The 11842-nt window shown below is 40.3% G+C and overlaps 2 protein-coding genes across 2 annotated transcripts; both read left to right on the forward strand.

Moving 5' to 3' along the window:
* Nucleotides 1-3766: 3766 nt before the first annotated feature.
* On the forward strand, nt 3767-7716 carry exosc7 (exosome component 7). Its single transcript, XM_012831442.3, has 8 exons — nt 3767-4033; nt 4212-4313; nt 4567-4661; nt 4903-5068; nt 5425-5495; nt 5645-5768; nt 6373-6528; nt 7535-7716. The coding sequence occupies exons 1-8, from the start codon at nt 3977-3979 to the stop codon at nt 7637-7639; spliced, it is 876 nt and encodes a 291-aa protein (XP_012686896.1). The 5' UTR covers nt 3767-3976; the 3' UTR covers nt 7640-7716.
* Nucleotides 7717-9834: 2118 nt separating this feature from the next.
* Nucleotides 9835-11749, forward strand: clec3bb (C-type lectin domain family 3, member Bb). Its single transcript, XM_012831410.2, has 3 exons — nt 9835-9940; nt 10387-10488; nt 10945-11749. The coding sequence occupies exons 1-3, from the start codon at nt 9844-9846 to the stop codon at nt 11331-11333; spliced, it is 588 nt and encodes a 195-aa protein (XP_012686864.2). The 5' UTR covers nt 9835-9843; the 3' UTR covers nt 11334-11749.
* The last annotated feature ends 93 nt before the right edge of the window (nt 11750-11842 follow it).

The following is an 11842-nucleotide window of genomic DNA, read 5'->3' on the forward strand; positions in this document are numbered from 1 at the left end:
AAGTATCCATTGAAACCCATGCAAGCCACGACTTCCTGGTCTGTCTGTGGGATAAGGTTGATTCAATGCATCACACACACCAGGTTTATTTAATGCATCAAATTACACTATTTGCACGTATGCAAGAGCCATCAACAAGACTAGACTATAGTTTATTTACTGAAATCATATCTTACTTTTATTTACTTAATCACATTATTATTATTTGGATCCTAGTTATTATCAAAAAAACTGAATTTGGAATAGACATTTTCTATCCTTTTTGCAAATGTTTAGATTCCACTAACATCTGTCATATTTGGTTTCAATGGAAAGTATGACATGGGTTCACCTAAATACAGTGTGTTGCAGCCTGATCTCTCTGTGTGAACCCAGTCGAATCAGGATGGGTGAGCAACAAAATGTAAAATTGGCAGAACAAATGCATTTCAGCATTGTGTGCCTCACAAGGTAAACAAATGTACGACACTTCATTCAAAATAATTTGCCTATAGGAGATCCTAATATGTGTTGGAGGTCCAGAAGTTATAGCAACAAAATAGATACCTGAGAACACCAATGATGTAACAACCAAATACAGGGCAAAACTAAGTAGCCTTAATGAATTGTGTTAATGATAATGCATGGAGATATTTAAATAACTACCAATCATATATTTAGTTGTGAAATACCTTTCATTTAAACAATTTGTTGACACAGTTTATAGGGTGAAGTCAGGTAAATTGGGCCATTAGATAAAATGGGCCATATAATGTTGAAGAGACATATTTCTAATTTATTAAAACTGTTGTCACAACACTTCTTGACATGTATCAACTGATTGGATTAGTCAGAGATCTCTGGGGAGCCATGGAATATCCTCAGAGAGACACTGATCGGTGACAATGCATGGAAAGTGCCTTACAGTAGCTTTACATTTTATGGTTATGGTTATGTTTGTAGTATTTTGCAGATGCTTTCATCCAAAGCGGCTTACAAAATATTAAAACCAGACATCAGAAAACAGATAAATATAAAAAATAAAACACAAATAAGGCAGTAATACTAGCCTAATGAAAAACAAAATCAAGAAACAATATTAGGTCAAACAAATATTGCTATTGTTATTATTGTTGTTGTTGCTGTTGTTATGATTATCATCATCATTAATAATAATAACAATAACAAATACCAAAACTATGACTATAGTTGTATATATTTAGTATATATTGTTAGCATATAAGATAACAAAGTGCTGAGCCACATTAATGCCACCTAATAAACAAAACAAAAACTGTTATCAGATCAAACAAAACAATTAATACAATTAACAATATTTGATTTAGTTTAGAATGATGCATACTTCTTAATTTCAGTGGCCCATTTTAGATATCGTTGTGGCAGCAGAAGTGATTCTCACATAACTGTAGGAGTAGATGTGCTGCTAGGTTGTGATATAGGTGTAGCAACTGAGGTTGTCATAGGTTCTAATGTAGTTGTAGAACCTGATGTGCTGGTAGATTTTAATGTAGTTGTAGAACCTGATGTAGGTAGATTCAGAAGTGGTGTAACCTGAGGTAGAGCAGCAGTAATAGTGGTAGATTCAGAAGTGGTGTAACCTGAGGTAGAGCAGCAGTAATAGTGGTAGATTCAGAAGTGGTGTAACCTGAGGTAGAGCAGCAGTAATAGTGGTAGATTCAGAAGTGGTGTAACCTGAGGTAGAGCAGCAGTAATAGTGGTAGATTCAGAAGTGGTGTAACCTGAGGTAGAGCAGCAGTAATAGTGGTAGATTCAGAAGTGGTGTAACCTGAGGTAGAGCAGCAGTAATAGTGGTAGATTCAGAAGTGGTGTAACCTGAGGTAGAGCAGCAGTAATAGTAGTAGATTCAGAAGTGGTTGGGGCAGCTAAAGTGGTGGTACGTTTAAAATGTAGATGTGGCAGCAGATATGGTGGCAGGTTCTAATGTACTTGTAGCATCTGAGGTTGATGTAGGTCCTAAGCTAGGGCAGTGGCAGGTTCTGATGTAGTTGTAACAGCCAAGGTGGTAGTAGGATCTGATGTTGAAGTAGGTAAAGGTGCAGACGTAGTTACAGTGGCTGTTGTAGCAGCTGATGTTGATGTAGGTGCAGCCATTGCCATTGTTGAAGGTTTTGTGGTTGCAGTATGATGGTGCCATTGCAGTTACAGTGTTGCTTGGTCTGTAAGGTTGTTATGGTATCTCTAGAAGAACCCAAAACTCCCTGAAATGCCCCAAATCCTGAGGTGATTTAGTAGGTTTGGGGTATTTAGTGGGTTTAACAGGCTCTGTTGGTTTTATGGGGTTTAATTCCTCCTTTATTGGAGGAAACACTGTTGGCCTGTATGGTCCAGTTGGAATCTCAGGAAAACTCAGAATTGCCATCATTGGATCTCGAGAATCAATATGAAAATCTAGAAGCAAAGCAAAGCAGAAAGATATTCATTAACAATAAGTGCTAACACCTTAGGCACTTGACGTATCCATATATCATTGTAATACTCACCATGTTTGTAACTGTCTGGAGGCTGAAGATTGCTGACTGGAGGAGGTGTCTCTGTAACATGCCTGTCATGCAAGCATATTTACCTTTTGTTGTTTTGTAAGATTGTATTTATTTTACATACCAGAGAGCAGATGGTCACTGCTACAGAGATTAGTGTGCCTGGTCATAGTAGACCTCAGAACAAGACTGTTTTTTCCACAAAAGGATGTTGGCAGTATATCATGAGATATGTTCATCTCATCCAGACTCCCAGTAAACACTAAAACATATTAGATGATGCATATATTGTACAATATTGAAGGATAAAAGGCCAATTTGTCAAAAGGCAAAAAAGTCTTCCCAGGCTGAACAAGACACCAAAAGCCAAAACTAAGTTTGTTCAGGGTCAAAATCCTCAATGACATGCATCATTCAGTATAAACTTAGGTTTAACTGAACCTTACACTCTGTGCTCTACATGCTCTAGCTTCCTCTGCCTTATGGAAGAGGAACACTACAATATCTGTGCTATGGTTTTTTCTCCGGTTATGAGTTTATATGCAGTTGACTGATGGATACTGACATCAAAGTTATTTATTATTTGAGAGACATGTTTACAATGCACACAGTCAACGACTGGTAATATTTTCACCTGCAAATTCTTATTAATGCTATCTAATAATAATATAGGGTTATGTTAGGTTTCGTTATGTTAGAAAAAAACTAATTTGAGATGCAATGGATGACAACAACTTAATGAGCTTCATTAATAGAACATTTAGACTCCACGTAAACAACTATTGTAACTATGCCTCACTAAACTATTGATTCAAACTACTATGTATTTTTTTTTAAAGTTACTTAGCCTACCTGTCATAGTTTTGTGGAATAAAGAGTAGTTTGTTGGAATTTAGTTGTGGTTTTGTACTGAATTTGGATAGCTATTAACAAGCTCGTTTTGTTTTGATTTGGACAAAGTGTGGAAACATGCTGCCATTATGATTATGAGTTAAGTTGATTGTAACTGAAGCAATGAATGCCTTTTCAGCAGCGCTTGCATGACACAACAAGGTGTTCAAGACACCACTGTAAATAAACGTTTAGGCTACGTATTGTTGGGGCTGAGCGGAAACGGTTTGCGTTCTCAGCCTGATGGATTTTTTAAATACATGTTTAGTTTTTTATTTGTTAGCTTGTATTTGTAAAGGACTTTAGCTGGATCCGTTGTGCGCACTGATTTTTAATACGGAAGGTTTTTTATTCACGTCACTGCTGATTGGGTAACACCAAACGAGAGAAAACTTCCACGAAGCCCTTTGCTCACCGTTTCACACCGTTTCGAGGATACCTGTCGTTCAAGCTGGAAACGGTGCGCACCGTTTTCAGATTGAACGTGCCCCAGTCCTAAACTGACAATCGAATAGTCGCGCTCTGATGAGGTAAGATTGCGTCACACGTGTTCGTACTCACGGCAGCGCCATTCAAGTATTAACAACATGGCTACAGTACAAGTCAGTGAAGCTGAAAAATTGTATGTTCTGCATGGCGTACGGGTGAGTCTAATTACTAATTCGAGTCACAGCTTTACAGTGTTATCCTTCAAGTATTTTTTGCCAGGTCTTGGCTGCAGTTAATGTTGTTAGCGATAATACCCATTTAGAAATATACGATGCTGCTTGTTCGAACGTGTGACCAGGTCAGTGACTGTTCTTAGAAACTTTTCTTCATCAGGACGATTTACGAGTTGATGGACGGGGATGCGAGGACTACAGACATGTGGAGGTCGAGACAGATGTTGTGTCTAACACAGATGGTTCCGCAAAGGTTTCTCTGGTGAGTCAAAGTAACACTAATCATTTAAGGCGACGAGGCAACATACTTCTGTGTGAGTGTGTGTTGTAGGATAGGCCTATGCGCTATGAGTTCAATCTGAACAGTATTGTCATTTAAGGTGTGTGTGTGTGTGTGTGTGTGTGTGTGTGTGTGTGTGTGTGTGTGTGTGTGTGTGTCTCTCATATGCCATATGCTATGTGGATGGACTCTCACAGTAATTACCTTCTCCTATTCTGGTTATTACTGTGTTCAGGGGCATACAAACGTTCTGGTTGGAGTCAAAGCAGAAATAGGAAAGCCAAAACCCATGGTGCCAGATGAAGGATATTTGGAGTTCTTTGTTGACTGGTAAATATTATGCAGTAATGTATTGCGTATCACCATTCATCCTGTGACCCATAGTCTTAACTGTAGACGGTTCAGTGACAGAGGTCTTGTTGTCTTATAAAAGCAAAAAGTTAAACTGAATTTTCCCCTCTTGTTCCTTTGTGTTAAAGTCTACAGCACTGAATGTGAAATATGACCGCTGTGTAATACTCATCAAGCTTAATGATCTTTACCGTACACCCCTGTTATTGCAAACTTTCAGCTCTGCCAACGCCACTCCAGAGTTTGAGGGTCGAGGTGGCGAGGGTCTTGGTATAGAGCTGAGCAACACCCTGGTTAAAGTGTTCAGTAACAAGCACTGCTTGGACTTGAAGAGTCTCTGTATCAGCCCTGGAGAGAACTGCTGGGTTCTGTACGTGGATGTACTGGTGAGTAAGACAGTGGGTGTATCACAAGTCCTCCAACTCGTAGGCCCATGTTTTCTAATGTTTCTAAAAGCTTAACATAGGTGCAGTATATGAAAATCCCACATATGAATTCAAAATAATGATTCTGCAGTTTAGAATCTTACCTGCAAATAGTCACTGAATGGCACAGTCTGTAGCCTACCGCAGATTTCAGTATGCTGAAACATGAGTATACTGACTGGAAAATGAGTAATGACAATTTATAACTTGCTAGTTTGGAGAAATGTATTGCCACAATTGACATAAACTCACCATAGGTGTGGTTATAAAAAGACTGCCTACTGAGAAAACAAATGCATGGCTTTGTCTTTTCACAGCTCCTGCAGTGTGATGGAAACTTGTTTGACGCCATCTCCATGGCCATCAAGGCAGCCCTCTTCAACACAAAGTGAGAAGAATTTCCTTTTTGTATTATTCCCTTGACACTAATACTCTCTGGCTAAATGTCATGGAGATTAAAAACACATCACCACTGTTACCAGGTGAATGCTACTGTGTAAAAGTGATTACTACCTCATCTGCTCTTTTATGATAAAGGATACCTAAAGTGCACATATGTGAAGATGAGGACGGAGGAAAAGAGATTGAACTGTCAGATGACCCGTACGACTGTGTTCGAGTCAATGTAGAGAACATCCCCTGCATTGTGACCTTATGCAAGGTACAGTGTCATGCGTTCCGTCACCCACAGAATTGTTGTTGTTGATTATTATTGTGCACATTTAACCAATCAGCTCCCACAGCACTGCTGATATTTCTAAAGCGCTGTGTTCCGTTGAGACAAAGTTAACCTGCTGTGGTTTATATCAGGGAGTGATTCATTTTTTTAATAGCTGCAACCTGAACTTGTTGTCAGCCTGTTAGCACAGGGTTATGTTACCAGGTTAGTCTGTATGCATTGTTTTTGTCCATGTGTGCCTCGCCCTGTGCTAAGCAATATTTGCACAAGATTTTTTCTCCTGGGGGACAAAAGGCCGTTTAACGTGCTGATACAGGACTTAAGATATATAGATGGTTAGTGAACTACTAAATCAGTGAATTCTAGAGGACAAATTAAATATATGTATAATTTTAAGTAATCATGATACTTGTGATTTAAGTATTTAATGTCTGATTTCTCTATTTATCTCTTTAACTCCTGCCTTCCTTGAAAGACGTTTTGCCCTCTTTTTTATGAGGGAACATGAATAGCCAAATTGCTGATTGATATGTAAATTAATGCAAATGGTGTACGTGTGTGTTCGCATTCGTATCTCCTATCACAGATAGGCCACCGGCACGTGGTGGACGCCACCCTGCAGGAGAAGGCGTGCTCAGTAGCCAGCCTGCTCATCTCCGTCACACACACGGGCATGGTGACCTGCGTCAGGAAGGTGGGGGGAGGCAGCCTGGATCCAGAGAGCATATTCGAGATGACTGAGGTCAGTCAAGGTTGAGTGATGACACAGCACTTTCCCCACCATCTGCTGGTGATATAAAGCGCTGAGTCAGTGTATAGGGTCGAACCACTGTGCGTTGGAGTACAGCATGAGGTCATCTGTAAAGGGAACAGACGTTGTTGTTTTGTTTTAACGAGGGTGTGCAGATTTGTTTAACGCAAATGAGCGTGGGAATGAGAAGGACTAGTAGAAACTCCAACCCAGGGCAGAATATCTCTGAGTGCTGAGGTGTTACTTAAATTTTTTTTCACTTGCCCTTCATTTAACCTACGCCTGTGGCATCTGTTAGTCCTTTTATTCGTGTATATATTTGTATTGGCAAGGGATTTCCCTGGCTGGAAAGCACTTGGAGTCAATTTCTGCTGTTTTTAAATGTGCCATGAAAAATCGACTTGAATTGAATTGTTCCACATCGTGCCATCTGAAGAATAGACATTTTAAGATAAACATGATGTTTTGCTCCCTGTGCTAATATTTAGGGGTCTTAACCTGAACCTGTATATGAAGAATGTGCTTTTCCTGAAACATTGGGCTCTTTGGAATAGGATTATTTCAGACATAAATTAAGGGTTATGCACAGATAATCGAATATCCAGATTATTAATAATACCAACACTAATATCTCTATTCAGGTATTATGTACAGGCTTTGAATCAGTCAATTTAACAGAAAATATGGAATACTTTGGCAAATACTCACTTCAGATAATTACATTGTTCATTTGTGAGCATGTGATATGGATCACTCACAATAGAGATGGTATACATACTCACAATGGTTTGGCACTATGCACACAACACAAATAGGGTTTTACTGCTTTACCGATAAATCTTCCATTTATTGAAGCCTTGTGTCCACACTGTCAGATATATGAATATGAAAAATGCTTAGTATGCATACACCTAGTACAGTTTGTAGGTGTTCAGGGTCTTTGTTTTAGATTCCCCAGACAGGATGTGCACTAACAGTGTGTTTTTGTGTTCCACAGACGGGGAAACGGGTGGGCAAAGCCCTTCACGCCCCCCTCATGGAGCTGCTACAGAAAGAGGAAAGCCTTGGATCAAAGAGACAGAAAGTTGGCTTCCTAGGGTAAAATGGTGCCCACCACCCTGTCAGTTTGTACCCATTTGTTTTGCTTTTTTTGTAATAAAATATGCCCACCTTTTTGAAGACGTGTTCTGTGTGGCTTGTGAATGATGTCCTGCTGAGAGGCTGAAGTCACAGGATGAGAACCATGAATAGTTCTATTTAGTTCGCCTGGCTGACTTGGGATTATGTAACTCATTTTGGAAGCCGGTTTAATGTTACGGTCAGTGGTTAGAAATCTAAGAAGCGTTTATCCACACTTGAGCCTTAAGATGGTGGGATAGAGTCCAGTAGTGAATATTTCTCTTCTCTCTCTCTCTCTGAATATATCTCAGTGTCTGTGTTATTGACCATGGGAAAGATGAGTCTAATGACATAAACTACTCAAAATGGGTTAATTACATAAAATGACATTTGAAATAGTTAATGAGTAAAATTAGCAAAAAGATTCAATTGAAAGCAGTGCCTGTACACTGGATTTTAAGTGTGCTCAGCATCCAGGGTCCTTAATGACCTAACCTCAGGAAATGGGCTGTCTGGAAGGGCTTGTTCCTGGCATTTAAAAACTCACGCCAGTGGAAAGATGGAAACTTCAAAAGACGGCAGACGCTGGAACAGGTTCCCTCAGACGCTGAAAGAGTTGCTTATTTACAAAGCAGTGAACACACCGTGAAGAGGCTGTGAGGACAGAATAAAATACGAATCTCCTCACATGTAGTCACATGTCTTATGTTGTTATATTATAGGTGAACATCTTCCACAGTAATCCATCTAGACGTGGATTTAAAGATCAAATAACAGAATATCAAAGAACTAGGTATAGAAGGTAAAACCGCCATTCATTGGTTCAGCCTCATCCTTAATGAGCTTTACCTCATGACTATGCTACAGACACAAATCTAGTAGGTTGATACCAAATCCTGAGGAGCACATGAAGTTTCTGAACCTTTATATTTATTCGTTTAGCAGACACTTAATCAAATTTTCAGTATAGTGGAAGTATACATTCTATCTGTATCTATCATTCCCTGAGTGCATCAAACTTGCACTACCCATCCTCACAAGCACAAGAACATTATATATTTTTTTGCACTCTCCACACCAGCAGCACAAGATCACTTTTCACTTTTCACTTTCCTCCTGGACACCGACACTGTCAAAATCATTGCACTCTGCACAATAGGGTCAGACCCTTTCATGTACCTGGAAACACACTATGTTCTCCCTATGTGTATGTATATGTGATTTATGTATGTATGTCGGTGAGGTGTATAAGTGTATAAGTGTATTTGTGTATGTGTATAAGCTACTGGATGACCTAAATTTCCCTCGGGATTAATAAAGTATCCATCTATCTATCTAACTTTACCTCACCAGTTAAACTACAGGATCACTTTTTGAATAACAGTATGCACTGATGGCCAAACCATTAAGACATTTCTTAAGAGGACTGGTGCTGATGAGAGACAGACAGCCGTACCTCATCCCAGAGACAGGAAGGGACAGGCCCAGTCTGGGCGTCTCTGTTTTGCTCCGTCCCTACGCCCTGCTTTGCCACGTGTCGGCTGTAGAGGCTAGCCTGAAACCTCAAAGGAGCAGATGCAGCTTTGAACAAAACACTTCCCCTCCTAAACCCTTGGCTTCGGTGCAGCCAGAGACGGTCCAATCCAAGGCAAACAACGCACACCAGAGACATTTAAACTGCTACAGAAGAGACAATGACAGACACAAAACAAAACAAAACAAACATCTGCTTAAGGTCATTCTCTCAAAATGAGGTGCATGAAGAATATGAAATGCTTTGTCATCCACCTGTTATGTAAGCTGATCCATGTGTTTGTGTGACTGTGTCTGCATGTGTGTTTGTGTGTGTGTAAGAGGAAGAGCAAGCAAGAGGAACACAGTGTCTTGAGTATGTTGGTGTGTGTGTGCCAGAGAGGGAGGTCGCATGTGTGTGTGTGTGCGCGTGTGTGTGTGTGCGCATGTGTGTGTGTGTGTGTGTGTGTGTGTGTGTGTTCGAGAAGGGCCCTGCCCCAGCGGAGGGTGAGATGGTGGGACAGCTCCACGCCTTCAGGCTCGTCTGAGGTTGGCCAGCACAGGCAGGCAGGCAGGCAGTTGTTTTCGATTACAGTATTTTTCCTCTTTGTGGGAAAAGTGTGAGATAAATATCCAAGGCTCTGCAGAGAGAGCCTCACTCCCACAGCTGCAGCCATGGACCTCAGATGTGCCTGTCTCATGTTCGGACTTGTGCTCCTCACTCACCTCTCATCCCAACAGCTGTTGTCAAGGAAGAAGCTGGTGAAGAAGGGTAAGATAACACTGTGCACAGTATTTACACACGAGAGAAGCAATGCATGTATGAATGACGCCTGTAGGGACAACTGATGGTTGACCTTTGATGCACAACACAATGGGCATGTTTTATGCAATGAAATCGCTTTTACTGTACTTGATGAATTTAGTAGTCAGAGTATGCTTGTGGTGCACAGTAAACTCTATTCACTTTCTATTCAATTATCAGTTAGTGCAAGAAAGTATGGTGGTCTTGCTTTAGCACTGTTGTGTCTTCCACACCTGTGCCATATTGATATTGTTTTTAAAGAGAGGTTTATGAATACTTATTACATATTGAAAATGCATTAAAGAAATGTAGACATACTGCGTTAAGATTTGCAACATTTTGAATGTCATGAAATGCAATCAGCACTCAGTGGACGTCACAGTCAATCTTCTCTCTCTTTCAAATCTGTGTAGTCACTCCAGAGAAAGATGGAGCTGTTGAGGGGCTTCAGAAGCAAATCGATGACATTGTGAAGGAGCTAAACCTTCTGAAGGAGCAGCAGGCTTTACAAACAGGTAGGAACCTGGTCTATAGTCACTTCTGAGCACGACTAAGGGTAGAGAATGTGGTAAGCACGCAGATATGTGTGTGGGATATGCAGATTTGTTGAGTTCCCTTCTTAAAATCTGACACATTTCTTTATTTGTACGTAACAAACTGTCTTATATCTTTTTGTTTCTGAACATCCTGTCTTTGACATACACAACTCATAAAGTGGTCAGTTACTGTTCCGCCAAGTCTGTGGTGTGTGGCTTTAATAAATGTCAGTCACTTACATAACCCCACATGGAATACATGTGTGGCCTTTGATTTAGCCTACAACAGAAGGTCTTGTTATAATCTGAGGACAGCACTTAGCCAACAGGATAGTGTTTATAACAGTCATATGGTGAAATGTTATTTGAAGGAACATTTTGAGTAAATTGTGTAAGTAACCTCAGACCTTTGAATATTTTTCTATAATGTTTCAGTTTGTCTGAAGGGAACCAAGATTCACGGAAAATGCTATTTGTCTGACCCATTGAAGAAGCGTTACCACACTGCCAGCGAGGACTGCATTGCCAAGGGTGGCACGCTGTGCACCCCGCTCTCCCTCGATGACAACGACAAGTTGTACGACTACATCCACCAGAGCATCGGGCCCGACGAGGAGATCTGGCTGGGCATAAATGACATGCAGACCGAGGGCATCTGGGTTGACCAAACCGGGTCAACTGTGCGCTACAAGAACTGGGATGCGTCTTTCAAGGGCGATCGCAGCAAGAATTGTGCAGTTTTGTCTGGGTCTATTAGCGGGAAGTGGCTGGACGAGAATTGTCGCGAAGAGAGAGCGTCCGTGTGCGAGTTCAACATAGTCTGATAGCATGAGCGGTTGCCCTAAAAGAGTACTTTATCGAGGCTTTGGACTCACACACACCTTTCTTTTTATTGCCTCTGTCTGTCATATGCTATCTTACTGCACCTTGCTTTCATGACAATTTAATTATACTTTCCTCCCAGTGGTATTTCAAAATGACGCAGTGGCTTTCCATTGTGGGGATTTTGTTTTCCACATGTAATTAGATAAACATGGACTCCAAAAAGGTTAAAGTGCACTGAAACTGGCTTTGTGGTATAAAACAAAAAAAAGAGATGCATGTGATTGAGCTAACCAAAGTTTTTAATCATAGAGGGGAAATGTTTAAAAGAACATTTTCAGTCAGATCAAGAGGTCATTGTCAACAGCTTAATTTTTCTTTTAAAGGCAAGAGTGACAATACTGATGATTATTTCAGAAAGCTAGACTTTTGATATTTGTTTGTTTTCTGACAAAGTATTGTTAGCCTGAACTAAACTGAATATATAAATGTTGCACTGTTGAAAATTCTC

This window comes from Clupea harengus, chromosome 19, assembly GCF_900700415.2.
Source record: "Clupea harengus chromosome 19, Ch_v2.0.2, whole genome shotgun sequence".
In the NCBI taxonomy this organism is placed as follows: Eukaryota; Metazoa; Chordata; class Actinopteri; order Clupeiformes; family Clupeidae; genus Clupea; species Clupea harengus.

Coding starts and splice junctions, on each gene's coding strand:
- exosc7 (XM_012831442.3), top strand. CDS start 3,977: ATGGCTACAGTACAAGTCAGTGAAGCTGAAAAATTGTATGTTCTGCAT. Junction 4,034..4,211: donor ATGTTCTGCATGGCGTACGG/GTGAGTCTAATT, acceptor TTTCTTCATCAG/GACGATTTACGAGTTGATGG. Junction 6,529..7,534: donor GCATATTCGAGATGACTGAG/GTCAGTCAAGGT, acceptor TGTGTTCCACAG/ACGGGGAAACGGGTGGGCAA.
- clec3bb (XM_012831410.2), top strand. CDS start 9,844: ATGGACCTCAGATGTGCCTGTCTCATGTTCGGACTTGTGCTCCTCACT. Junction 9,941..10,386: donor GAAGAAGCTGGTGAAGAAGG/GTAAGATAACAC, acceptor AAATCTGTGTAG/TCACTCCAGAGAAAGATGGA. Junction 10,489..10,944: donor GCAGCAGGCTTTACAAACAG/GTAGGAACCTGG, acceptor ATAATGTTTCAG/TTTGTCTGAAGGGAACCAAG.